This window comes from Cetorhinus maximus, chromosome 13 (genome assembly GCF_964194155.1).
Source record: "Cetorhinus maximus chromosome 13, sCetMax3.hap1.1, whole genome shotgun sequence".
NCBI classification, from domain to species: Eukaryota; Metazoa; Chordata; class Chondrichthyes; order Lamniformes; family Cetorhinidae; genus Cetorhinus; species Cetorhinus maximus.
The window spans coordinates 38,231,372-38,259,091 of NC_135891.1; the positions used below are offsets into that span (position 1 = coordinate 38,231,372).

The window sequence follows — 27,720 nt, forward strand, 5'->3', positions numbered from 1 at the left end:
TCTGCGGAGAGGAACACAGTTAACGTTTCGAGTCCGTATGACTCTTCAACAAAACTAAGGAAAAATAGAAAAGAGGTGAAATATAAGCTGGTTTAAAGGGGGGGGGGGGGCGGACAGGTAGAGCTGGATAGAGGGCCAGTGATAGGTGGAGATAACCAAAAGATGTCATAGACAAAAGGACAAAGAGGTGTTGAAGGTGGTGATATTATCTAAGGAATGTGATAATAGGTGATATTAAGGGTAGAAAGCAGGACGAGCAAGGTACAGATAGCCCTAGTGGGGGTGGGGTGGGGGGAAGGAATCGAAATAGGCTAAAAGGTAGAGATAAAACAATGGATGGAAATACATTTAAAAATAATGGAAAAATGAAAATAAAAAAGAAAAATCTATATAAATTATTGGAAAAAAGGGGGAACGGGAAGGGGATGGGGATGGAGGAGAGAGTTCATGATCTAAAATTGTTGAACTCAATATTCAGTCCGGAAGGCAGTAAAGCGCCTAGTCGGAAGATAAGGTGCTGTTCCTCCAGTTTGCGTTACAACAATGCAGCAGGCCAAGGACGGACATGTGAGCATGAGAGGAATGGTTATCAAGCCACCTAGAGGCTATCTTCAAAATTGAGAGACATTTAACTGATTGTTTATTCCTCCTTTGTCTAAAACCAGTGGTATATGCCCCAAAATAGGAAATTAGCATGCACATCGAACAGCTGACAAAGGCAGAGCATCAATGAAAAAGTCAATGAAGAACTGAGTGGCAAGTATCAACATGTACTCCTCCAATTCTGACCTCTTGCCCATCCCCATCCCTGATTTTTATTGCTCCATCTCTTCAAGAGTCATACGGACTCGAAACGTTAACTGTGTTCCTCTCCGCAGATGCTGTCAGACCTGCTGAGTTTTTCCAGGTATTTTTATTTTTGTTTTTGTTTTGGATTTCCAGCATCCGCAGTTTTTTGCTTTTGGCTTAATCAAAGATATGGCAAAACCTTTGGTCAGTCACCTTTGTTAATTTATCATAGACTAGACATTTGAACTTAGTGAAAATTGTGTTTTTTATAATTCACTCATTATCATAAACTTGAGTATTTATATTTTTGGAATACATTCAAACCAGAATTGTGGTTAAATTTCTAATGTATATAACATAGTGGCACAGCACTTTGAACACCACACAGTGTTACTGAATGGCACAATGTAGGTTTGATTCCTCCACTGCTGCCTAACTAAACCCAACTGCTTCAGTTTGGGCTTATTCCTTGTCTCTGTTCACATGTTCCAAATGAATGAGCAAAAGTCATTTTAGACCATCCGAGCCCAAAAAAGTTACTCAACTAAAGGACATACCATGCGGTGATGTCACATGCTCCAACACAATTTCAATGCAGGGGATTTAAAGCCAGTGATATTTGGATTTTGTTTCCCTATAGCACTTGAGGAAATCAGGTAGTGTTAAAGCTCTGAATAATTTATGGTCAAATTATGCAACTTTTTAAATATATAAACACCTTTTATCTCTGAAGTGTCAATACATATTAAAGAAGAGTTCTAAAGGTAGCAGTGGCCCTTGTATAACTCACCAAAATGACTGTGCTTTGTGCGTATGCTGGATGAAGTACAGTATTTAATCGTCAGGAGAGTTGAGCCTGCCTGGCTTCTACACTTGGATAAATATAATAGTTAGCCAATAAAAAACCTGGTCCACTTTTCTCTTTTCAAGCTCAGGAACATTGGCTTTGGCAACGCTTATTATTAATGCTCACAATTCATGCACAAAATGTCTCTATTTTCAAAACCTCACCAGCAAAAGGTCTTATAAAAACTCCCAACTCTACTTGGTGCTACCTCCAGACACCTGCTCAGATATGGTACCAGGATCAGTAATGCTTTTGCCGAATAAGTATCGCACAGTTCTTACTTAATGAATTCATCAAGGTGGGGTTTTAATTACAATATCTGAGTTTTCCAGGTTTGCCCTAAAACAAGGCCAAAGCAGAAGCAGTGGTGGCAGCACTGCAATTGGTATCAATGCACCAGGGCTAGGAAGGGGAAAAAATAGTCAGGATTCCAATCTCAGCTCTACCTCAGACAGCCCATGGGAGAAAAGTACACATTTATGGATGTCAGGTTAGGACAGAAGAGGATCATCTGTGTCGCATCCCGTTGTCATATTACTGCCAAAAGTCACTGGTTTGTGATAGAAGCCAGAGGGGTGCCGGAGCCTTAGCGTAAATCACTGCTGTCAGGAAAACAGACAACTAATGGGATAAGGAAAACAAGATGAAAGATGATCTTACCGGAGTCAGCATCTATAGATGCACTGCCCCATGAAGACAAAGACCGGCCATCAAAAAGCTCTTCCCCATTCAATTTACGGGATATTTTATTTGCTGAAATACTGTCTCTTAAATGTTCTCTCCAGGCCAAAGAAGCACACAACAGACAAAGCGTTTTTCCTGTGCCAGTAGGGCTTTCCAGAACCCCATTTACTTTCTGCAAAACAAGAACAGAATGCACCAGAAAATAAACTATCCTCTTGTAGTATAATATTCACTAACAGAAGTATCACAAGCCAGTAGGTGCAAAAAGGGAAACACTAATTTCTATACTAGAAAAATGCATAGAGGGGAAAGGTTTGGAAAATGGGTGGACCAATAAATCTTCATGCACATTGGTCAGTTTCGTGAATGAAATATAGGGGAAAATTTCCGCTGTTTACCATTTAAAGCTAAATCGAAACCCTTGTATAAAGAACACTTATAATTTCACCATATTTAACAAAAATGTCCCATAACTCATATCGCGACTGGCCAAGACCTATTGCTTAATAATATGCAAACAACAGTATCAATTGGTACAGTACTGCCCTGTAGAAATCACTGATTAGCCACAGGTATTAATACTGGAACCCTGTTTCAGTCACATGCATTAATTTTCATTTAGCCACATGCGCTAATTTTCATCGAAAACGCCTTACACACAAAACAATTAAATGTACTGTTACGGACAGGAAGGGGGTTAATTTAAACAGCACTAATTTCTCCTCTCACCACCAGTCTGGTAGGCAGGAAAGTAAGTTGTGACGAGGACATAAGGAGGCTGCAAAGGGACATAGTAAGGTTAAGTGAGTGGGCAAAGATCAGACAAATGGAGTATAATGTGAGCAAATGTGAAATTGTCCATTTTGGCAGGAAGAATAAAAAAGAAACATATTATCATAATGGTGAGAGATTGTAGAGCTCAGATTCAGAGGGATCTGGGTATCCTAGTGCATGATTCACAAAAGGCTAGCACGCAGGTATAGCAAGTAATTAGGAAAGCTAATGGGATGTTATTGTTTATTGTGAGGGGAATTGAATATAAAAGTAGGAAGGTTATGCTTCAGTTATACAGGACATTGGTGAGACCACATCTGGAGTACTGTGTACAGTATAGGTTTCCTTATTTAAGGAAGGATGTAAATACGTTAAAAGCAGTTCAGAGAAGGTTTACTAGACTAATACCAGGAATGGGCAGGTTGTCTTATGAGGAAAGGTTAGACAGGCTAGGCTTCTATCCACTGGAGTTTAGAAAAGTAAGCGGCGACTTGACTGAATCCTTTAAAATCTTGAGGGGTATTGAGAGAGTGGACGTGGAGAGGATGTTTCCTCTTGTGGGAGAATCTAGGACTAGATATCATAAATAAGGGGTCGCCCATTTAAGACAGAAATGAGGAGAAACTTTTTCTCTCAGAGGGTGGTGAGTCATTGGAATTCTCTTCTTCAAAAGGTGGTGGAAGCAGAGTTTAAGGCAGAGGTAGATAGATTCTTGATAAACAAGGGGGTGAAAGGTTACAATCAGATCAGCCATGATCTTATTGAATAGCTGAGCAGGCTCGAGAGGCCAAGTGGCCTATTCCTGCTCCTAATTCGTATATTCATAAACAGAAAGGCGTCTTGGTTCGATTCCCCCTTTATAAGCAATGGCGTATTTCCCAACCCCTCAGTTTTGGTGTGATCCAATCTTGATTGAAAACTCCACAGCAAACTTGAGATAAGATGAACTCAAAGGGCTACTTTATTTGCACACAGTAAAATGTGTGTGGCGGGGGGTTGGGGGCAGGGATGTTGCAATGCTGCCCCCTTTGCAGTCATACAGTAAAAGAGGGATAGAGAAAAGAAAGATTTACAGTGCAGAGACCACAGAGGGAAAAAAATGGTATTTCACATGGGTTCCAGAGTCCAGAATCAAAGTCTAATTAGGTATTCCTTCACGGAGGTCAGCAGGCTGAAACCGATGCTGGACAATTCACTTCTCTGGAGGTGTTGACTTCACACAGTGAGATAGACAAACAGAGATGGATCAGTCTTGTAGGCGATGATACAAAAGTTCCATCAGAAACAGTGTAGACGGGGCCAGGTATCCAATCTGGGCCAAGCCCCTTTTCTGTGAGGCTGCTTGTATAACGGTAAACAGCAGACTGAAATTTTGTCAGACAGCAAGGCAATATTACTGGTCACACAAGCTAGAGGTCCATGTTGCATGACTCCCACCTCTCCACTGGCTTTGACAAGGGATATGTATCCCTCATCTGGGTCCCTGAGATGGTTAAATGTCTCAACCATTAAGAATGGAAAGAAAGGTTGCATGACCCTTTGTCCTAGCAGATGAGTAGACTCTAGTTGGTCAACCTGGGTTATGAAATGCAGATGAACTTTGTTTAGTTCTCTTCGAATTTGGTCTGTGCAGCCCATAGGGGGGTTGTTAGTGTCTCTTCAGAGATAACGAGGTGCAAGTTTCTTTGATACTGCCAGATAGCTCTTTTTATTCATGGATCACAGACAGACTTAGGCTCAGCTATTCTAAAAGGTCTTTGTCCAGTTTTTTAAAATTTTAGAAGTAGCCACGAGGAAATCTATATACATTTTATAAAAATATAGTGTGAGGTCTTAGTCCCCTCACAGTACCTAACCTAGATATTTACTTGACAAATACCTACCACCATTCGATGCAAAAGGTTGCAACTTTGTTCTGGCTTTGAACACCAATGCTACCAGCACTCCCAGATATTAAGGAGTAAACAAGCAGTCTTTGGCTGCCTTGGAGCTATTGATCAAGCAGGCTGTGGTTACATTGTACTAATGAAGGATAGTTCTCTATTTTGGACTTTCACCCACTAGGGATTAGATTTTATAAACAGGAACATCACATTTCAGCCAACACAGCTGGAGCTCGAGATTTAGTAACTAATCCAGTTTCGTTTGCATGGTTTATGACGCAACTTGAAATTCTCATTATTATAGACTTTCCTGATGGCTCAACCGTCTGCAGTATCAAGCCATACAGCTCAATATGATCCAGGCTCAATCCCAAGGTTCTTGTGAGTTAGCTGATCTTAGCAATGGAGAAAGCTGGATAATACAATTGGCATCAATGCAATTGGGTGGATATGAAGTGTCTGTGTATATGCCCTGATTACCTTCAATGATATTCTTAACTGTGTCCACAGGAGGTAAGGTCAAGGCCATTAAATGCCTCTACAGTTGCAAAGCCAACTAGACTCACAAAAGGAATGGTAACTCTAATGCTACTGCAAGCAAGCTGGATGGTTATTGCATAACACCTCACTGAACACAACCTTAGTACAAAGGATTAGAAGGGTCAGGCACTAAATGTTGCAAGAAAAACATTAAAATAACTTTACAATGCAGTTCCTTACTATAACATGAATTTAGAGCAGTGCAGTTTGCTGTGCACTGACTATACTATTGTAACAACACTATTAACCAGAACTAGAAACGTTTGCATTCATCATGTTTATGGATTGCTGCAGAACCATTAATACTGCAGGAGATGCTTGGTTTCATTGAATGAATGAATAACAGCTTGGTTTGCTGCAAAATTGGATGCAATTTTTGTTAAATGCCCGGAGGAAAAACAGTGAAAATAAAGCTGCATTATAATGTTACGCATTATACATAGCACATTACCTTTTGTAGACATTCTATCACCTTAGACATATAATCCTCTTGGCATTTATAAGGTATGTAAGGAAAATCTATCATAATTCCATCAAGCTGTATTTTGGGCATCTTGGTATCTGAAAGGGAACAAAATAAAACAAAAAACACCCCACAGAAATTAAAAGTAATCCAGTTAAAAGAAAATACATAAATGAGATAATATTTATCAATTTTCTAAATTTACTAGTACAAAAGCAAAATACTGCAGATACTGGAAATCTGAAATTAAAACAGAAAGTACTGCAAATACTCAGCAGGTCAGGCAGCATTTGTGGAGAATTAATGTTTCAGGTCAATGACCTTTCATTAGAACTCAAATTGATGAACTCTGTTTCTCTCTCCACAGATGTTGCCTGACCTGAGTATTTGCAGCATTTTCTGTTTTTATTCCAAAATTTACAGTTCACATGAAAGTCTTTCCTGTTTCATAAACAAAATACTGCCCATTTGCCCTTCTGGCTCATAAGAAAGTAAAATGTTAAAAAGACTTGAAGCTCAGCAAAAAAGCAGCACATGAATAAAATACAATACTGAATGCTGATCCTCTTCAATTCTACTAAACTCTACTACAATTCATTCATAACATCTTCATACGTTCATTTTATGTGTGATTAAATATGCTTTCAATTGAAAACTTCTTGAACCTTTAATGCATTCTCAAACATACAAAAGTGTGCAATATTTCAGACTCACTACTGTAAGATATATAAACACAGCAATGTACTGTACAATACACTGCAAGCAATGAAACATCAGTGAGAAGCTGCTAAGAGCATTCAAATGCACAATAGTCCAGAATTCAAGTTAACATTTTGAGAATTATACTTCTTCTTAGGCAATCCTTCGAAAATGGGGATGACTTGCTTCCACTCTGGTTCAATGGGTTCTGAGATGGCTGATAAGTCTAATGTGCGATCTGCAGACTCTGCCACGTAGGGCACATGGTGCTTGAAAGTTTGGGTGGACAGGTTATTTGGAGGTTTATGTGCTCCCTCTTACGCCTCAACTTCGCCTCTGCATATTCCCCACGAAGTCTTTCGACTCTCGTTTCCGCTGTTCTTCTGGGAGTCTCTTGCCACGACCAAGTTCATGGCAGTCACTTTGGGAATCTAATGTCAGGCATATGAATAACATGTCTCAAACCCAAGACTAAGATCATGGCTTACTGGGCAGCAGTGATTCCCCACACTGCTGTACACTTTGGAGACTTTGAAAACCTACAGCAGGTACCTCAAAGCACCGCAAAAGTATCACCAGTGGTACCTTTGCAAGATCCTCTAAATCTGGTGAAGGCAGTCCAACAGCAGCATCCTCTCCCAAGCCAACTTGCCCAGCAACAAGGCACTAATCACTCAAAAACAGCTCCGTTGGACAGGAGGACCTGACAAAACTCTACGCAATGTGATTCACTCGTTCCTTTCTTTTTAAAATTAACTATTTATTTATATTCACATAGAAGTTGCAGGAATTAGATCACAATATTCTATATACATTATAAGTCAATTCTTAAGTTACAATTCTAATGACTGTCATGATAACTGTTGATGTTCTGTCTGACTGCCCAACATCAAGTTACCGTGTTTAGCATCCCGCTCTGGCACATTTCTGTTCACCTGCCTGACTTCTCACTTAGGATGGAATTTAATTTCTTCACCCCACCCCTCTGAAACTGGGCTGGGAGGCAAGGGCTGCTGTTTAATCGGGTGGGAGGATGCACAGTGGAGAGCCTGCCATGCACCCAACTCATCCCAATTAAGTCAGGAACAGGGTGGGTCAAGAATGGTCTGTCCACCTGGAGGCCAACTGAATCCCTTAAGTGGCCAATTAGGACCTCAATGCAGCACCACTGTTTGGGGGGTCATATGCCATGGAGTGTCGCCTCTCCACCACCGCCACTCAAACAGCTGAGCCCCACCCCTCACTAACACAAATCCCCATTTCCCCTGCAGTCTGACTGACCTGACAAACCTGCCCCACTCACTGTCTTCTGGTGTCACCTTCGTGATTGTTGGGACTACAGATGGCCTGGAGCAGCAGTGACCAACATTCCAGGTGGCCCTGTTTTGAAGATCTGCGGGCCCTCTGACTGGCCAGCATCTCTGGGAGGCAGAATCTTTGCCTTCAAAGGCTCGGGAACCCCTTAACTGCCTGATAGGTATTTAATCCCTTCAGGGCTCCTAGAGATGGCCGTGGAGGAGTTGCTACCAGCTTTCCAGTCAGTGGATGGTGCCAGTGCTAGAGCCATTAAATTCAGCCCCAAGGGTAAGCCTGAGGTAGACAATCTTGCTATACCTTGAGCTATGCTTCAAAACCTACATTCAATCCAATCGCCAAAATTGCATTCCTCAATTTGGACTGCAGCCCGGAGTCCATGAAATGTATGACAACTGTCTTACTGACATTATAAAAATCTACAGAGAAAGAGGCCATTCATCTCAACTAGTCTGCTGCTGCTTGTAGCTACTCCTAGCAGGTGATCTGCTGTCTTGGTATGCCATGCTTGTCTGTCTTGCACCATCCTCACACATCCACTGTAGCTCGTCTGCAACTGCTCTGTGATGTCCGTCTCCAACTGTGCCAAGGTGGACTCCTCTTTCTGCTGCCCTCCACTTTGCTCTCTATCAAACGGCCAAAATACTGACATTTTCTTATCTGGATGTCACTTTCTAACAGTTCTTTTTGCTCTTGCAATTTCAAGCACCTCTTCATTTGCATTATGGTCTGCAGATGGAATTTTCAGCATACGTCTTAGCATCCACATTTCAAAGACCTCTATTTTCTTCCATAGATCTTTACTTATTGTCCAGGTTTCTGAGGCATACAGGAAAGTGGATAGAATGTAGCATCTTACGAGTTTTTTTCCTTGTTACTAACACATCCTTCATCTTCACAAAATTACTCCTGGCTATCTCTATCCTTCTTCTAACTTATGCATCATATCTGCCATCTTCTGTTATCATTAGTCCGAATTAGACAAACTTATCTACTTGTTGCAGTGTGACACCATCCACTTCAATCTTCACCCTAGTTTCTTCTAATGTGTTCCTTCTAACTACCAATGTTTTTGTCTTTTTGGTGCTCATACTCAATCTATATTTTAAACTTCTAGATTTTACTTGATCTATGATATTTTGTAGGGCCTCTTCTGATGCTGCAAGTAGCGCTGCGTTATCAGCGTACCTCTACGTTGTCAGCATACCACAAGTTTGTTATGTTCTTGCTGCAATTTTTACCCCTGGAAGTACATCTAATTCTCGGAATATTTGTGTACAGATTGAATAATTTTGCTGACAGTACAAGCCTTGTTGTACCCCTCTCTTCACTTGAAGCATGTCTGATTGTCCATCTTCTAGCCTGATATTCACTATTTAGTCACAATATAGAGCATGAATAAATCTCACATCTTTACTGTCAATGTTGTATTTCAGCAACAGATCTATCAACTTTTGGTGATAAAAACAATCAAACTTTTTTTTTCATAGTCTATAAAGCCGATATACTTATCAAAGATTGTTCTTAGGTTAAATATTCCCTCTCTCGTTCCTACTCCAGGCCTAAATCCAGGCTGTATTTCACCAGTTTCTACTTCAAATGGGTTTTTTTTTCTTTTTATTATTATTTTCAAAATCAAGTTAATGAGATGACTCATTAAGCTGAGAGTTCTAAAATGATTGTATGCAATTTATTTAGGTTTCTTAGGTAAATTAACAAATAATGAATGTCTCAAGTCACTCGGGATATATCCTTTGGTATATATTTGATCACAAATTTCTGTTATCACTTCTACTTCTGTTTCTCCAAGGGCTTTTAAATGTTCTGTTGTTACTTCACCTATGCCTGGAACTTTTCTTGTACTCATCAATTTCAGAGCATTCTTTACCTCTGGTATCATAAGGTTTGATCCATTGTTTGCCTCTCGAGGACTTCCTCGGTTTGGACCATCGTATAAATCACATATTTTCTGCCCAACCTTTGCTACTGCACCCCTTTCTTTTATTCATTTACGGTATCTGGGTGTCGCTGGTTAGGCCAGCATTTATTGTCCTTGAGGAGGTGGTGGTGAGCTGCCTTCTTGAGCTGCTGCAGTCCCTGTGGTGTATGTACATCCACAGTGCTGTTAGGGAGGGAGTTCCAGGATTTTGACCCAGTGACAGTGAAGGAATGGTGATATATTTCCAAGTCAGCATGACGAGTGGCTTGGAGGGGAACTTCCAGGTGGTGGTGTTCCCATGTATCTGCTGCCATTGTCCTTCTAGATGGTAGCAGTCGTGGGTTTGGAAGGTGCTGCTTAAGGAACCTTGGTAAGTTTCTGCAATATTTTATCACCTTTGTCTTTTACGCATCCACTATCTGTTATTACCCCTTTCTTTCTTACTGTCAAAGATTTCACCTTCTGATGCATAACTCTCATTTTGTGATTTCTTTCCAGCTCCAATATTTCATCATACATCTCATGATACCATTTCTCTTTGGGATGCCCGCATGCACTTTATTTTATTTTCAATTTCATCATATTGTACGGAACATACCTTTTTATTTTTCTTTATTACTGTGGGACTATGGTTTTAAAAATGGAACTGTGGCTTGAAAAACTACCATGGCTGCAGTTGAAAGAATGTTCACTGGAACAGGATGAGGAATATACAATGGATGAGAAATATCCTCTGAGACAGAGTATGCCAGGTTGGACAAAATGGTGCTGGAAAGGGTCCTGAACTCAGGGGAACTGCCTAGCAACAACATTTTAATTGGCTCCTGATCAGCTGACCAAGGTTTTGTGTGATAACGGTGAGCAGAGAGATCCTAGCCTGCAAAGAGTACATACCTAAAACTCTCTGTCCTATGTGTGTAAGATTCCAGTAAATCTACAAGGCCAGCTAGCTGGCTTTTTCTTCATATCTCTGTAGCCTATTCTCTTTGAAAAACTTTATGTCAAGAGGAAAAGGGGAAAATCACCTGTAGAGACATTGAAAAGCAAGTTTGCAACCAGTGAACTACAGACTGAAAGTGCTGGAACAACATCTCGTGTTATTAACAACGAACTGCAAGGAATTTGGAAGACATTAATCAGAATCAACCCATCTAATCCTGTACTCCGGATTGGAGCTATTGAACTGTTTTATCTCACCCTTAAAATCCATGGGGTGTGTGTGTATATAGGGGTTTAAGAAGGGGTAGAGTTTAAGTTATGGAGTTGGAAATTAGCAGTTCACATTTCTTTTTTTTGCCACTGGTTAAAGACAATTTGTTTAATAAACATTTATTTACTTGTTAAGTTTACAAACCTTGTGCTTGTATTCTGTTAACCTAAATTAAACAGTTAGGTAGAATTGGGCAATTTGGTGGTCTAATCAAACTTTTCATAATTGTCGCAGCTCGGGGAACAGTGGGGCTTGATATTACAGTGCACTATCCCCAGTGAGTCATGACAATATTCAGGTGTGTTTCTTTTCTTTCCCCTTTCTAACATCATTGCTAGTATCTCATCTGTCATCCACTCCTTGTCCCTTTTTCTTTTCTGTTTTGGTAATATTTCCTTTGCAGCGTACTGTATATTCACTCATTTTTTTCCCCCACTTGCTTTCTACTTCTTGTTCTGAGACCTCTGTTTGTTCTGATTCCTCAATCCTGAGAAATTCATACTGGTTTTTTACTTGAAGAGTGAATGCCTCTCTGATGTTCTCATCCTTCAACATATCAAGGTCTAGATGGTCACATACCTTTTCTTTTTTGCTATTTTCAGTTTCAACTTAATTTTTAGCTACAAGGAGACAATGATCTGAACTCATCTATGTCGGTGTTTATATTTTACACAGCCTCCGTTTATTCTAATTGTCTCTTCCCACCCTGTCCTACACCCCTCTATTTCCTAATTTGAATTGTATATGCCATTTATCTACCCACTCTGCAAGCATTGTTTTTTCCTTCTTGCATTTAGAGTAGACTTCCTAATTACTAGCTATACCCCTTCCCCCACTACACCCACTCCCCCAATTTAGCATCATCTGCAAATTGACACCATAACTCCAAATATGGTAAACAATAGTTATTCCAACACAGATCCACATAGGACACCACTTTGTTCTTTCTGCCAGTCTGAGAAATATGCTTTAGCTCCTATCCTGGTTTCTGCTTTGTAGTCATCTAGCAATCCATTCTGCTACCAGGTCCCTGACTCCACATGCTCAGAACTGTCAGAAATGCTTCAGAACAGCCTTCTGAAAACCAACGAATACCTCATCCACTGCATTCCTCTTACTTACTGTTACCGCTGCAAAGAATTCAGTAAGGTTGTCTAAATACAACATTCCTTTAGAAAATCAATTGTGAAAAACAATGTTTCATTATATTCTCAATTGTTAGATATTTTGTTATCTCAGTTAAGATTTGAGTATCTTTCTGCAACAGACACTCATCTAACTGGCCCATTGCTCTCTGGATTAATTTTAACTTCCTTTTTGAAGATAGGAACTACATTTGTTTTCTGGCATGGTTCTTTTACAGAAATTTTATAGCTTCATTTGCCTCAGTCATCACTTCCCTGGCTTCTTTGAGTATCCACAATCCATCTACACCTGCGGTTTTGCCCTCTTTAAAGCTTGGCTAGTTGATCACTTTTCTTTTTTCACTGTTTTTAATATCCCTGTTACCTTTTTCTACAATTAGCATTCCCTCTTTGTTAGCCTTTTCAATTAAACTGTGACAAAGAATATATTCTGCATCTGTCATTTCAGTATCATCTGCAAGTTTACTTGCTCATCTATTAGTGGCTCTATCACTATCTTAATTCTCTTTTTGTTAATTATATGCCTACAGGATATGTTGTTTATTTTTGTTATGTATTTTTATTTCATACTGCAGACATTGCGCCACATCAGGGAGGGGGAAAGTTACCTGGACAATTTGTTCCAGGAGGTTGTCACACACTTCAGATTAGGTAATTCAAATTTGGTCTGTGACCAGGGACTACAGGTGAGGCACCCAGGGGTAGCGTTTGAGGAGCCTCGGCCTCTGCAACTGTTCAACAGTTAGGAGGTTCTTGCAAATTGTGTGGACAAGAGCGGGGACTGCAGGGAGGATGAGCGAAGTGACAACAGCATCGTGGTACAGGAAGCCATTCAAGTGCAGGGATGAAATAGGAAAGTAGTAGTGGTAGGGGACGGTATAATTAGGGGGATATATATTGTTCTCTGCAGCCATGAAGGTGAGTCTCGAAGGCTGTGTTGCTAGCCCGGTGCCAGGGTTCAGGACATCTCCTCAGGGCTGGCGAGGAACTTAGAGTGGGAGGGAAGAGATCCAGTTGTCGTCATCCATGCTGGTGCCAATGACATTGATAGGACTAGAAAGGAGGTTCTGCTGAAAGAATCTGAACAGTTAGGAGCTAAATTAAAAAGCAGAACCTCCAAGGTAATAATCTTGGGATTATTACCTGAGCCACGGGCAGACTGGCATAGGGTAAATAAAGTCAAGGAGTTAAATGCATGGCTCAAAGATTGGTGTGGGAGGAATGGGTTTCAGTTCATGGGGAACTGGCACCAGTACTGGGGTAGAAGGGAGCTGGTCCGGTGGGACGGGCTTCACTTGAACTGGGACCAGTGTCCTGGCGAATCGAATAACTAGGGCTGTAGAGAGGGCCTTAAACTAAATAGGCTGGGAGCGGGGGCAGGGTTCTAGAGAGGGGATATGTAGGCTTACAAAGCAAAAGGATATGGCAGCTATTTAGGTAATGATACCCAGAGTGTGACATGAACGGACAGAGTCTACAAACATAAAACAACTGCAGCAAATAGGGTCAAAGGGGAAAAAAATGGTAAAAAGGCAAAATTAATGGATCTTTACTTAAATGCACGTAATATTTGGAACAAAATAAATTAATTAACAGCCTAAATAGAGGTTAATGGGTATGATCTTATAGCCATTATGGATACATGGTTACATGAGATCAAAGCTGGGAATTAAATATTCAGGGCTATGTGGCTTTTCAAAAGGACAGGCAGGAAGGAAAAGGTGGTGGGGTAACTTTGTTAGTACGAGATGGAATAAGTGCGATAGCAAGAAATGATCTTGGATTGGAAGATGTAGAATCCATATGATGGAGGTAAGAAATAACAAGAGGAAGAAGACACCGGTGGGAGTAGTGTATAAGCCCCCTAACAATAGCTATACTGTAGGACAGACAATAAATCAGAAGATAATGAGGGCACGTAAAAAAGGCAGTACATTATTGTGGGTGACTTTAATCTTCATGTAGATTGGGAAAATCAAATTGGCAGAGGCAGCCACAAGCAGAAATTCATAGAGTGTATTCAGGACAGTTTTCTAGAACAATATGTTGTGAATCCAACCAGGGATCAGCCTATTTTGGATCTGGAAATGTGTAATGAGGCAGGTTTAAGAAATGGTCTCAGAGTAAAAGATCCCCATGGGAAACAGTGACCATAACATGGTAGAATTTAGCATTCGGTTTGAGAGTGAGAAACTTGGGTCAGAAACAACTGTGCTAAACTTAAACAAGGGTAATTACAAAGGAATGAGGGCAGAGTTGGCTGGAGTGGACTCGGAAAGGAGCTTAGCAGAAAAGACGGCTGATGAACAATGGCGGACGTTTAAGAAAACAGTTCATGGCTCACAACAAAGATATGTCCCAGTGAGGAAGAAGGATCCTAGGAAGGGGATAAACCAACCATAGTTAACCAAGGAAGTTAAGGATAGTATCGAATTGAAAGAAAAAACATACAGCGTGGCAATGATTAGTGGTAAGCCAGAGGATTGGCAAAGTTTTAAAAACCAACAAAAGATGACCAAAAAAATAATAAAGAGGGAGAAAATAAACTTTGAAGGTAAACTAGCAAGTAATATAAAAATAGACAATAAGAGCTTCTTTAAATATATAAAAAGGAAGAGAGAGGCCAAAGTGAACATAGGCCCCTTAGCGAATGAGGCTGGGGAAATAATAATGGGGAACCAGGAAATGGCAGAGGAGCTGAATAAATACTTTGCATCAGTCTTCACAGTAGAAGACACTAACAGAATTCCAAAAATACTAAATAATCAAGGGGAAAAAGTGGGGGAGGAAATAAATACAATAACTATCACTAGAGAAAAAATACTAGGGAAACTAATGGGGCCAAAGGCTGATAAGTCACCTGGACCTGATGGGTTGCATCCTAGGAAATTAAAGGAAATAATTGCAGAGATAGTGGATGCACTGGTAGTAATCTTCCAAGAATCCTTAGATTCTGGAAAAGTCCCAGAGGGTTGGAAAACTGCCAATGTAACACCCTTCTTCAAAAAGGGAGGGAGACAAAAAACAGGTAACTATAGGCCAGTTAACTTAATATCCATCATTGGGAAAATATTAGAGTCTAATATAAAGGATGTAATTGCAGAGCATTTAGAAATGCATAATATAACCAAGCAAAGTCAGCATGGCTTCATGAAGGGGAAATCATGCCCGACAAATTTATTAGAATTCTTTGAGGAGGTAACAAGAAGGTTAGATAAAGGGGAAACAATAGATGTAATATATTTGGATTTCTAAAAGGTGTTCGATAAGGCACCACACATAAGGCTATTTAATAAGATAAGAGCCCATGGTGTTGGGGTAGTATATGAGCATGGATAGAGAATTGGCTAACTGATAGAAGACAGAGAGTTGCCAAAAGGGGGACATTTTCAGGATGGCAATGTGGAACTAGTGCAGTGCCACAGGGATAAGTGCTGGGGCCTCAGTTATTTACAATATATATTAGTGACTTGGGAAGTGAATGTACTATCGTCAAGTTTGCGGATGACACAAAAATAGGTGGGAAGGCAAAACTTGGCAGATGGAATATAATGTGAGAAAATGTGAGGTTATGCACTTTGGCAGGAAGAATAGAGGAGCTGAATATTATTTAAATGGAGAAAGACTGCAGAAAGCTGCAGCACAGAGGGATTTGGGGGTTCTCAAGCATGAATCACAAAAAGCTAACATACAAGTTCAGCAGGTAATAGCGAAGGCAAATGGAATGTTGGCCTTTATTTCAAAGGGAATGGAGTATAAAAATAGGGAAATCTTGCTAAAACTATACAAGGCACTAGTTAGACCACACCTAGAATACTGTGAACAGTTTTGGTCCCCTTATCTAAGGAAAGATATACTGGCATTGAAGGCAGTCCAGAGAAGGTTCACTCGGTTGATCCTGGGGATGAGGAGAGGTTGAGTAGGTTGGGTCTGTACTCACTGGAGATTAGAAGAATGAGAGACGACCTTATTGAACCATAAGATTCTTAGGGGGCTTGACAGGGTAGATGCTGAGAGGTTGTTTCCCCTTGTGGGAGAGTCATGGGCTAGAGGGCATAATCTCAGAGTAAGGAGTCACCCATTTAAGACAGAGATGAGGAGGAATTTCTTCCCTGAGGGTAGTGAATCTGTGGAATTCTTTACTGCAGAGGGCTGTAGAGGCTGAGTCGTTAGGTATATCCAAGGCTGAGATAGACAGATTTTTAATCAGTAAGAGAATCAAGGATTATGGGGAAAAGGCAGGAAAGTGGAGTTGAGGATTATCAGATCAGCCATGATCTCATTGAATGGCGGAGCAGACTCGATGGCCGAATGGCCTACTTCTGCTCCTATGTTTTATGGTCTTATGTTTCTTCATTATCTTTCTAATTGTCTATTTTAACCTTTCCTAAACTCATCATATTCTCCTTTGTCATTCCCTTGTTTACATAATATCGTATGCCAGTTGAGCTCCAAACTCATTCTCTCATAGTTGGCTTTCTCGCTAACATATTACTTTGTTTTTTGTATTATCTATATATCTTTTTCTCAATCATTATCTTAAATCATATTATATTGTGACCACTACTCCCTATTTATTGCACATATATTTCTAATTCACTGGCATTACAATCTGGGAACGCTCCAAATACCTGTTTAGAAACATAGAAAATAGGAGTAGGTCTTTCGGGCCTTCGAGCCTGTTCCGCCATTTAATATGATCATGGCTGATCCTCTATCTCAATGCCATACTCCTGCGCTCTCCCCATACCCTTTGACACCTTTCGAGTGCAGAAATCTATTTCCTTCTTAAATATATTCAGTGATTTGGCCTCCACAGCCCTCTGTGGTAGAGAATTCCATAGGTTCACCACCCTCTGAGTGTTTCTCTTCATCTCAGTAGTAAATGGTCTACCCCCTATCCTGAGACTTTGATCCCTTGTTCTAGACTCCCCAGCCAGAGGAAATATCATCCCTGCATCCAGTCTGCCCATCCCTGTCAGGATCTTATACATTTCAATGAAATCCCCTCTCATTCTTCTAAACTCCAGTGAATACAAGCCTAGTCGGCCCAATCTCTCCTCATACGACAATCCTGCCATCCCAGGAATCAGTCTGCTGAACCTTCATTACACTCCCTCTATAGCAAGTATATTCTTTCTTAGGTAAGGAGACCAAAACTGCACACAATACTCCAGGTGTGGTCTCATCAAGGCCATGTACAGCTGCAGTAAGACATCCTTGCTCCTGTACTCAAGTCCTCTTGCAATGAAGACCAACATACCATTTGCCTTCTTAACTGCTTACTGCACCTGCATGCTTGCTTTTAGCGATTGGCGTACAAGGACACCCAGGTCCTTTTGTGCATCAACATTTCCAAATCTATCACCATTTAAATAATACTCTGCCATTCTGTTTTTCCTACTGAAGTGGATAACTTCACACTTATCCACGTTACACTGCATCTGCCATGTATTTGCCCACTCACTCAACCTGTTTAAATCACCTTGAAGCCTCTTAATACCCTCCTCATCACTCACATTCCCACCAATTTTTGTGTCATCAGCAAACTTGAAAATATTACATTTGGTTCCCTCATCCAAATCATTCATATATATTGTGAATAGCTGGGGCCCCAAGCACTGATCCCTGTGGTACCCCACTAGTCACCGCCTGCCACTCCGAAAAAGACCTGTTTATTCCTACTCTGTTTCCTGTCTGCTAACCAATTCTCAATCCTTGCCAATATATTACTCCCAAACCCAAGTGCTTTAATTTTACACACTAACCTTTTATGTGGGACTTTATCAAAAGCTTTCGGAAAAACCAAATACACATCCACTGATGCTCCCTTATCTATTCTGCTAGTTACGTCCTCAAAAACTCCAGTAGATTTGTCAAACACGATTTCCCTTTCATAAATCCATGTTGACTTTGTCTAATCCCATTGGTATTTTCTAAGTGTCCTGTTATCACATCCTTTATAACAGACTCTAGCATTTTCCCTACTATTGATATTAGGCTAACCAGTCTGTAATTCACTGTTTTCTTCCTCCCTCCTTTTTTAAATAGTGGGGTTACATTTGCCACCCTCCAATCTGCCGGGACTGTTCCAGAATCTACAGAATTTTGGAAGATGACAACCAATGCATCCATGGGAAATGCAAAGGCTTGCTTTAATGTACAAGATTACCCACCCTCCAGGAACCAAAACTCAACATTATGTATAATCATTAACTGAGCAAAGTTTTTAAAAAATCTTTCTATTGATTAGGTACACAGGAAATGTTAGGAATGGTCAGTGCAAGATCCTGATCTCTGACTGATGAAATATGTCAACACAACTTATTCCAGTCTCAGACTAGAAATTACAAATCAAGCTCATTAAGAAGTAACATTAAACAGAAGGAAAACCAGATACAATAAACTTTACTAAATTACAGCACTTAGCATGAAATCCTAATTTCAAAATTATAGAGAATTGAGGTTCTGGACATTGTCTTTTGCTCCAAGAACCAGGAGGCCACTGCAAGCATGTGAAAGAGGAAACAAAGCTGGATGGGATTTGAGGGCGAGGAGCTTTGAATCTAACAGCAACTGACAGTAACTCACTGAAATTACTCTGATAATAGCAATAATGGTAACACACACATTTCCCTCAACCAGGACTAATACGATAACTCACTGAAGATCTATATATAATTGCTCCCAACAGATGCTTGCAAAATACAAACAGCAAAGACCCATCAGGTTAAATGCAACATTTGTAGGTTTCTCATGGTCATAACATCGCAATTTCAAATCACCAGAAATGCCTCCAATGAGAATTTGTAACCCCAGGACCAGCGTAAACAGGGCATTAAATGACCAAATGCCACTATCAGGTTAAAATTGGCCTTCAGTTCCCAATCACTTTGGAGTGACAAATACACACTTCAGCAGCAGAATTGCACTAGGTTTCTCTCCTTATAGAACGCACAAGCCCTGAGATTCATTCGCCCTCCCAATAAAATGCAGCAGGGAAGATAGATGGCAAAAAATATATTGGTTCAAGTACAGTCTAATCTTAAAAAAATTACTCGTTTATGCGTTATAAATATTAAATGAATCAATCGTTTGAATCAAACAGCATAAATAGCCATGAAACTGGAATTGTGTGATTTTCAGTGATCAGTTAATTGGTAGGCACAGTGAGGATTTGATGAATTATGGTGAACAGGGATGATTTCCTTATATTAGTTTAAAACCGATTAGTGCATTCACCCAGTGACAGGATTTGCAGTTTATCGCCCAGCAAAACGCTGCTTGAAATTACTCACAGGCCCCAAACGGTGGAGCCGCCCCTTGCAGCCCGAGTCAGCGCCAGGCCCAGCGAATGCCGAGCCGCAACCGATTCCCAGGCTGCGCGGCCCAATACGGACGCCGACTTCCAGACTCCCCGGGGCCGCTGCTCCAGGCTTCAGCCGCCTCTCTCGGATCAGCCTGGGCTTCTTCTGCTCTCCCGGCTCAGCACCGCTTCGCATTTGGCGCCACTGGCCCTCAGTCACTGAGCTGGGGGGCGGGGCGAGCTTTAGCCTTTGTGTTCAGTGAGTTAGTGATTCCCAAACTCCCTAGATTGAGGGGCACATTTTCAAATGGTTAATAATCATAGAATATTCCCCCCCCCCCCCCCCCCCAAAACCTAAAGTCTTACACTATATAATACTAAAGTGCTGCATATAGAGTGTTAATAATGCCTTTAAGAAAACAGGTATATCCTTAGAGACGTATAACAACAACTTATATAACTTATTATAGCCCCTTTAATGTGATAAAACGTCCCAATGCACTTGCGAGGAGTGTTATAAAGCAACATTTGACACCGAGCTACATAAACTGATATTAGACAGATGATCAAAACCTTTGTCATGTTTTAAATAGCATCTTAAAGGAGGTAAGAGATGGACAGGGAGGGTTAACCAGAGCTTAGGTGCCTCGCTGATGGCCTGGCTCCAATAGAGCAGGGATACTCTCAAGAGGACAGCATAAGAGGAATGCAGATAGGTCACAGTGGTTGTGGGGCTGCAAGAAATTACAGAAATAGGGAGAGGCAAGGCCATGAAGGGACTTGTAAACAAGGATGAGGATTTTAAAATCAAGGCACTGCTTGCCTGGAAGCCAGTGTAGGTCACGGAGCACAAGGATGATAAAGTGAAAAAAACAAAAAACTACTGCGGATGCTGGAAATCCAAAACAAAAACAGAATTATCTGGAAAAACTCAGCAGGTCTGGCAGCATCGGCGGAGAAGAAAAGAGTCGACGTTTTGAGTCCTCATGACCCTTCAGCAGAACTGAGTAAAGTTAGGAGACGGGTGAAATATGGGCTGGTTTAAGGTTGGGGGGGGGTGGGGTGGTGGTTGTAGGGACAAGCGAGCAGTGATAGGAGCAGATAATCAAAAGATGTCACAGACAAAGGAACATAGACGTGTTAAAGGTGGTGATATTATCTAAGACAATGTGCTAATTAAGAATGGGTGGCAGGACACTCAAGGTACAGCTCTAGTGGGGGTGGGGTGGAAAGGCTAACAGGGCATTACAGGTATAGATTTAAAAATAATGGAAATAGGTGGGAAAAGAAAAATCTATATAAATTATTGGAAAAAACAAAAGGGAGGGGGAAGAAACGGAAAGGGGGTGGGGATGGAGGAGGGAGTTCAAGATCTAAAGTTGTTGAATTCAATATTCAGTCAGGAAGGCTGTAAAGTGCCTCATCGGAAGATGAGGTGCTGTTCCTCCAGTTTGCGTTGGGCTTCACTGGAACAATGCAGCAAGCCAAGGACAGATATGTGGGCAAGAGAGCAGGGTGGAGTGTTAAAATGGCATGCGACAGGGAAGTTTGGGTCTTTCTTGCGGACAGACCGCAGGTGTTCTGCAAAGCAGTCGCCCAGTTTGCGTTTGGTCTCTCCAATGTAGAGGAGACCGCATTGGGAGCAACGAATGCAGTAGACTAAGTTAGGGGAAATGCAAGTGAAATGCTGCTTCACTTGAAAGGAGTGTTTGGGTCCTTGGACGGTGAGGAGAGAGGAAGTGAAGGGGCAGGTGTTGCATCTTCTGCGTGGGCATGGGGAGGTGCCATAGGTGGGGGTTGAGGAGTAGGGGGTGATGGAGGAGTGGACCAGGGTGTCCCGAGGGAACGATCCCTACGGAATGCCGCCAGGGGGGTGAAGGGAAGATGTGTTTGGTGGTGGCATCATGTTGGAGTTGGCAGAAATGGCGGAGGATGATCCTTTGAATGCGGAGGCTGGTGGGGTGATAAGTGAGGACAAGGGGGACCATATCATGTTCCTGGGAGGGAGGAGAAGGCATGAGGGCGGATGCGCGGGAGATGGGCCAGACACGGTTGAGGGCCCTGTCAACAACCGTGGGTGAAAAACCTCGGTTAAGGAAGAAGGAGGACATGTCAGCGGACCTGTTTTTGAAAGCGGCATCATCAGAACGATGCAACAGAGGCGAAGGAACTGAGAGAATGGGATGGAGTCCTTACAGGAAGCAGGGTGTGAGGAGCTGTAGTCGAGGTAGCTGTGGGAGTCGGTAGGCTTGTAATGGATATTGGTGGACAGTCTATCATCAGAAATTGAGACAGATAGGTCAAGGAAGGGAAGGGAAGTGTCAGAGATGGACCATGTGAAAATGATGGAGGGGTGGAGATTGGAAACAAAATTAATAAATTTTTCCAGGTCCCGACGAGAGCATGAAGCAGCACCGAAGTAATCATCGATGTACCGGAGAAAGAGTTGTGGGAGGGGGCCGAAGTAGGACTGGAACAAGGAATGTTCCACATACCCCATAAAGAGACAGGCATAGCTGGGGCCCATGCGGGTACCCATAGCCACACCTTTTATTTGGAGGAAGTGAGAGGAGTTTAAGGAGAAATTGTTCAGTGTGAGAACAAGTTCAGCCAGACGGAGGAGAGTAGTGGTGGATGGGGATTGTTCGGGCCTCTGTTCAAGGAAGAAACTAAGGGCCCTCAGACCATCCTGGTGGGGGATGGAGGTGTAGAGGGATTGGACGTCCATGGTGAAGAGGAGGCGGTTGGGGCCAGGGAACCGGAAATTGTTGATGTGACGTAAGGTGTCAGAGGAATCACGGATGTAGGTGGGAAGGGACTGGACAAGGGGAGAGAGAAGGGAGTCAAAATAACAAGAAATGAGTTCCGTGGGGCAGGAACAGGCTGCCGGGACAGTCCTGTTTGTGGATTTTGGTTAGGAGGTAGAAGCGGGCCGTCCGAGGTTGGGCAACTATCAGGTTGGAAGCTGTGGGAGGAAGATCTCCAGAGGAGATGAGGTCAGTGACAGTCCTGGAAACAATGGCTTGATGTTCAGTGGTGGGGTCATGGTCCAGGGAGAGGTAGGAGGAAGTGTCTGCGAGTTGACGCTCAGCCTCCGCGAGGTAGAGGTCAGTGCGCCAGACAACAACAGCACCACCCTTGTCAGCGGGTTTGATGACAGTGTTGGGGTTGGACCTGAGAGAACGGAGTGCAGTAAGTTCAGAGTGAATGTGTCTTGTTGCGAGTAAGAGTTTTGGATGCTCTCAAGTTTATGCAGTGCAGAATGTAGGAGGCCAGCCAGGAGTGCATTGGAATAGTTAAGTCTAAAGGCAACAAAGGCATGGATGAAGGTTTCAGCAGCAGATGAGCTGAACAAAGTTTGACAATGTTACAGAGATGGAAATAGGTGTTCTTGGTAATAGCATGGATATGTGGTTGGAAGCTCATCTCAGGGTCAAATATGACGCAAAGTTTCAGCCTACCAAAGTTACCAGGGAGAGGGATGGAATTTTTTAGCTGGGGAACAGAACTTTTTTACAAACCCTGCGGGGAAACCGTAAACCAAAATGAACCAAATAACAATGTTCTCACGGATCCAAACTTCTTCTAAAACTTCCCTTTGCTATAACTCTGAACTCACATCTTCCTCTAGTTTGGCTCCTATCTCCCCTCATGTCCAAGCTCACCTTGTCCATGAGATCCACCTCCTGCTCCCTTGACCCTATTCCCACTTAATTGCTGACCACCCAGCTCCCCTTCTTGTCCCCATGTTAACTGACATTATTAACAGTTCTCTCTCTTCAGGTGTTGTCTGATGCTCCTTTAAATCTGCTGTCATCATCCTCTCCTCAAAATACCAATGCTTGACCCCAACTACCGTCCCATTCCCAAACTCCCTTTCCTCTCCTAAGTCCTTGAACATGTCGTCGCCTCCCAAACCCATCTCTTGTACGTTTGAATCCCTCCAGTCAGTTTCCACCCTGTCACAGTACTGAAATGGCTCTTATTAAAGTCACAACTGACATCCTATGTGACAATGACAATTTAAACTATCCCTCCTCGTCCTTCTCGACCCATCTGCTTTGACTCAGTTGACCACAACATCCTCCTCCAATGCCTCTCTACTGTTGTCCAGATGGGTAGTACTGCACTGGCCCGGCTAGTACAGATTATTTACAGAGATAGCAATCTTCATGTTGCTCTCAATGCTCCCCTCCTAGGCTATACAGCAAGCCATTCTGCACTGCACATGTAGCAGCCCCTCCACTCCTGCCATAAGTCTCACACAAAGCCCACCTTTGGCTGCCGACCTGTAAGGACGGCACTGCTCAGTAAGCACTTGAGGACTCCCTAGAAAGTCTCTATGAACCTCAGGGTCTGCGGATCCCAATTTGAGAACCACTGAGTTAGCTCACAAAGCAAAATAGCTCCAATAGACGTAACCAGAAAGGATCTGCTTTTAACCATTGCAAATTAATTATTTTGATCCACTGCAGGAGCAGAAATGACATAAAATGTAGACATTGATGCTTTACAATGATGGAGTAAAATTAGTTTCCTTTAAATAAGTTATTGTGTTGTGTTTCAGAGCACAAATAGTTCACCATTTTGTGCCGTTCCTGCAAAATCAGGATCCTGCTGCAATCTCTCCATGAGTTTCAAGAAATTGCTGGATTTGTGCTGTGGATGAGAATTAAGCTCACCACTGGTATAAAACACCGGTTCAGCCTCAACTGGACACCACACTCTAGGAAAGATATGAAGGCTATTTGGAGGATACGGAAAAGATTCACAAGAACGGTTCCGGCGGTGGGGGAGATGTGGTGTGGTTCTGGGGTGGGTTGGCAGTGGTGATATGGAACTTCAGTTGCAAGGATAGAAAAAACTTGGGCTGTTTTGAAATATCTAAAGAGAAAAAAATTGGCAAGGCAATGTGTTGTAACCATTCTATGATTTCATGACATGCACTCATTTACAATACAATTTATATTGTTGCAATACTGTTCAACTCAGAGACCCAAAAAGGGAACAATTCAAACTGTGGGGTTTCAATCCTTTAGGGAGCAAACTTTTCCTTGAGGTGGTTCAACAGTTGACTAGCTAGCAAGCATTCACTGGAAAGAGTCATGCCGGGCTGTGTAGGTGAGAGACTGAAGGACAATTGGCACCCATGTATTCCAGTTCAGAGTCAAGCAGCTCCAGGGGTGGAATGGAGAGACCATGAGACCACTGGTGCATTTTGTCAAGTGTACCTGTGCTGCTGGGACACAGAAAGGCCTTCCTTAGGCTTTCTGTCATTTCAGTTGGGCTCATGCTCTCCCAGCATAACTTATGTCGCACACAGGAAATGCAGAGATTAGGATTTTGAGGACCAGAGCAGAAATGTACTGCTTTTCAAAAATTCATTCATGGGATGTGAATTCACACCCTTGCGAAGGTGGTGGTAAGCTGCCTTCTTCAACCGTTGCAAACCATGTGGTGTAGGTACACCCACGGTGCTGTTAGCAAGGAGTCCCAGGATTTTTACCCAGCGACAGTGAGGGTCGATGTCAGGTGGACCATCCAGTTTGTTACACTGAAGTGGCTTGCTAGGCCATTTCAGAGGGTATTTAAGAGTCATGTGTCAGCCAGATGACAGATTTCCTTCCCTAAAGGGCAGTGAACCAGATGGGTTTTTACAAAAATCAACAATGGTTCTGTGGTCATCATTAGACTTTTAATTCCAGATTTTTATTGAATTCAAATTCTACCATCTGCTGTGGAAGGACTCAAACCCAGGTCCCCAGAGAATTATCTCTGTGTTTATTAGTCCAGTAAAAATACCATTATGCCATCACTTTCCCCCCAGGCTGATGGTGTGATATCTGAGCTATTTGTTGCTGACATAATTTGAAATTAGGTATGTTATACTGCACAAAGATGAAGCAGGGTCCAGCAGAATAATAGGTGAGTCAAAGTGAATGGTAGAGTCCAGTAAAATATAAATTAAACATAAAAATAAATAAATAAACACCCAACCCAAAGAAACAAGTAATGATACAATGGCAAGAAACCAACAACAGCAACTAGACAGGGATAATTTCATTAAAACTTCCTAGGGTTCCTAAAATCCAAATTTGTAATTGAACAAAATCCCTAAATATCGAGGTGGGCGGAGACACATCGATTACCAGCAATGCATTAAGTACAGTAAAGGATAGACTCCATCAGTTACTAACTAATCAAGGAAGCTTTAGCCACTGGGAGAGGTCCATTGTTCCAAGCCAGCCAAGCAGCATAAAATCAGCAGACTAGCTAAAATAATAGAGGGGTGAAGAAATTACTTGGATAACTATGTCTTAAAGAGGATCCTAAGCAACAAAATCTTTCCTTTATAGAGCATTGTCATTGTTGTAAAACATTCCAATATCCTTCACAGAAGCATTATCAGACAAAAATGTAGAAGCAAAGTTAAAAGCAAAGTACCAGCAAAATATCACAGCCTAGAAAAATAGTGGTTGCAGTAGATAAAATAGAAGCAGTATACTGAGAGGGAGATGCATTAAGTGATTACAGAGAATAAAATATTGGAGTAATTTCACAGAGGGTGCATCTAACTGAATGTTAACCAACAAGATGATAAACCAAAGAAACAAAGAAGTACTGGGAACATGTACAAGCAAAACACATAAGGGAGTGAACAAGACAAGTGTGATTCATTGAGAAACCCAAGAGAAGTAAAAGTAAGTTTGAGGTGGAGGTGCACTTAATGTGAGATATTTACAAAGGGGGGGGGAAAAATTTAATAGATTACCTAAATGATGTGAAAATGAAGAATAAAAAGTAGAATGTTGCAACTGTGAAAAGCTGAAATAAAACAAAAAACACTGGAAATGCTCATTAGGCCAAGTACCACCTGTGGGGGAAAAAAGCGTTCATATTTCAACACAATGACCATTCATTAGAACTGGACAAAAGAAAATCTCAAAAAAAAACAAAAACAGAATTACCTGGAAAAACTCAGCAGGTCTGGCAGCATCGACGGAGAAGAAAAGAGTTGACGTTTCGAGTCCTCATGACCCTTCAACAGAACTGAGTAATATTAGGAGAGGGGTGAAATATAAGCTGGTTTAAGTTGGGGGGGTGGGGCGGGGGTGGGGGGAGAGAGGTTGGGAGGGTGGTGGTTGTAGGGACAAGCAAGCAGTGATAGGAGCAGATAATCAAAAGATGTCACAGACAAAGGAACAAAGGGGTGTTGAAGGTGGTGATATTATCTAAGAGAATGTGCTAATTAAGAATGGATGGCAGGACACTCAAGGTACAGCTCTAGTGGGGGTGGGGTGGAAAGACTAACAGGGCATTAAAGATATAGATTTAAAAATAATGGAAATAGGTGGGAAAAGAAAAATCTATATAAATTATTGGAAAAAACAAAAGGGAGGGGGAAGAAACGGAAAGGGGGTGGGGATGGAGGAGGGAGTTCAAGATCTAAAGTTGTTGAATTCAATATTCAGTCCGGAAGGCTGTAAAGTGCCTCATCGGAAGATGAGGTGCTGTTCCTCCAGTTTGCGTTGGGCTTCACTGGAACAATGCAGCAAGCCAAGGACAGACATGTGGGCAAGAGAGCAGGGTGGAGTTTTAAAATGGCAAGCGACAGGGTGGTTTGGGTCTTTCTTGCGGACAGACCGCTCGTTGAAGAGAAGAGCAGGCCCAACCCTCTTCAGCTGCTTCATCAATGATCTTCCTTCCATCATAAGGTCAAAAGTGGGGATGTTCACTGATGATTGCATAATGTTCACCATTCGCAACTACTCAGATACTGAAGCAGTCCATGTCCAAATGCAGCAAGACCTGGATAATATCCATGTTTGGGCTGATAAGTGGCAAGTAACATTCGTGCCACACAAGTGCCAGGCACTGACTATTTCGAACAAGAAAGAATCGAACCGTCGCCCCTTGACAATCAATGGCATCATTGCCGAATCCCCCTCTATCAACATCCTGGGGGTTATCATTGATCAGCAACAAACTGGACAAGCCATATAAATACTGTGGCTACAAGAGCAGGTGAGAGGTTAGGAATCCTGTGGCGAGTAACTCACCTCTATTAAGAAGTATTTGGATGTGCACTTGCAATGCCATGGCACACAAGGCTATGGGCCTAGTGCT

At 41.9% G+C, this 27,720-nt stretch overlaps 1 protein-coding gene across 2 annotated transcripts in view; it reads right to left on the minus strand.

The window, feature by feature from the left end:
* The window catches only part of rtel1 (regulator of telomere elongation helicase 1), a 132,203-nt gene extending 112,013 nt beyond the window's left edge, over positions 1 to 20,190 (minus strand). The window contains exons 1-3 of one of the 2 annotated variants that reach the window (XM_078555291.1): positions 20,167 to 20,190; positions 5,969 to 6,078; positions 2,297 to 2,492 (exon numbers count right to left, since the gene is read on the minus strand). In XM_078555291.1, the coding sequence (XP_078411417.1) occupies positions 2,297 to 2,492; positions 5,969 to 6,070 (298 nt within the window). In that variant the 5' untranslated portion in view covers positions 6,071 to 6,078; positions 20,167 to 20,190. Of the gene's footprint in view, positions 1 to 2,296; positions 2,493 to 5,968; positions 6,079 to 20,166 lie in introns of those variants that run through there. The other variant, XM_078555292.1, reaches the window with a different exon arrangement.
* Positions 20,191 to 27,720: the final 7,530 nt, after the last annotated feature.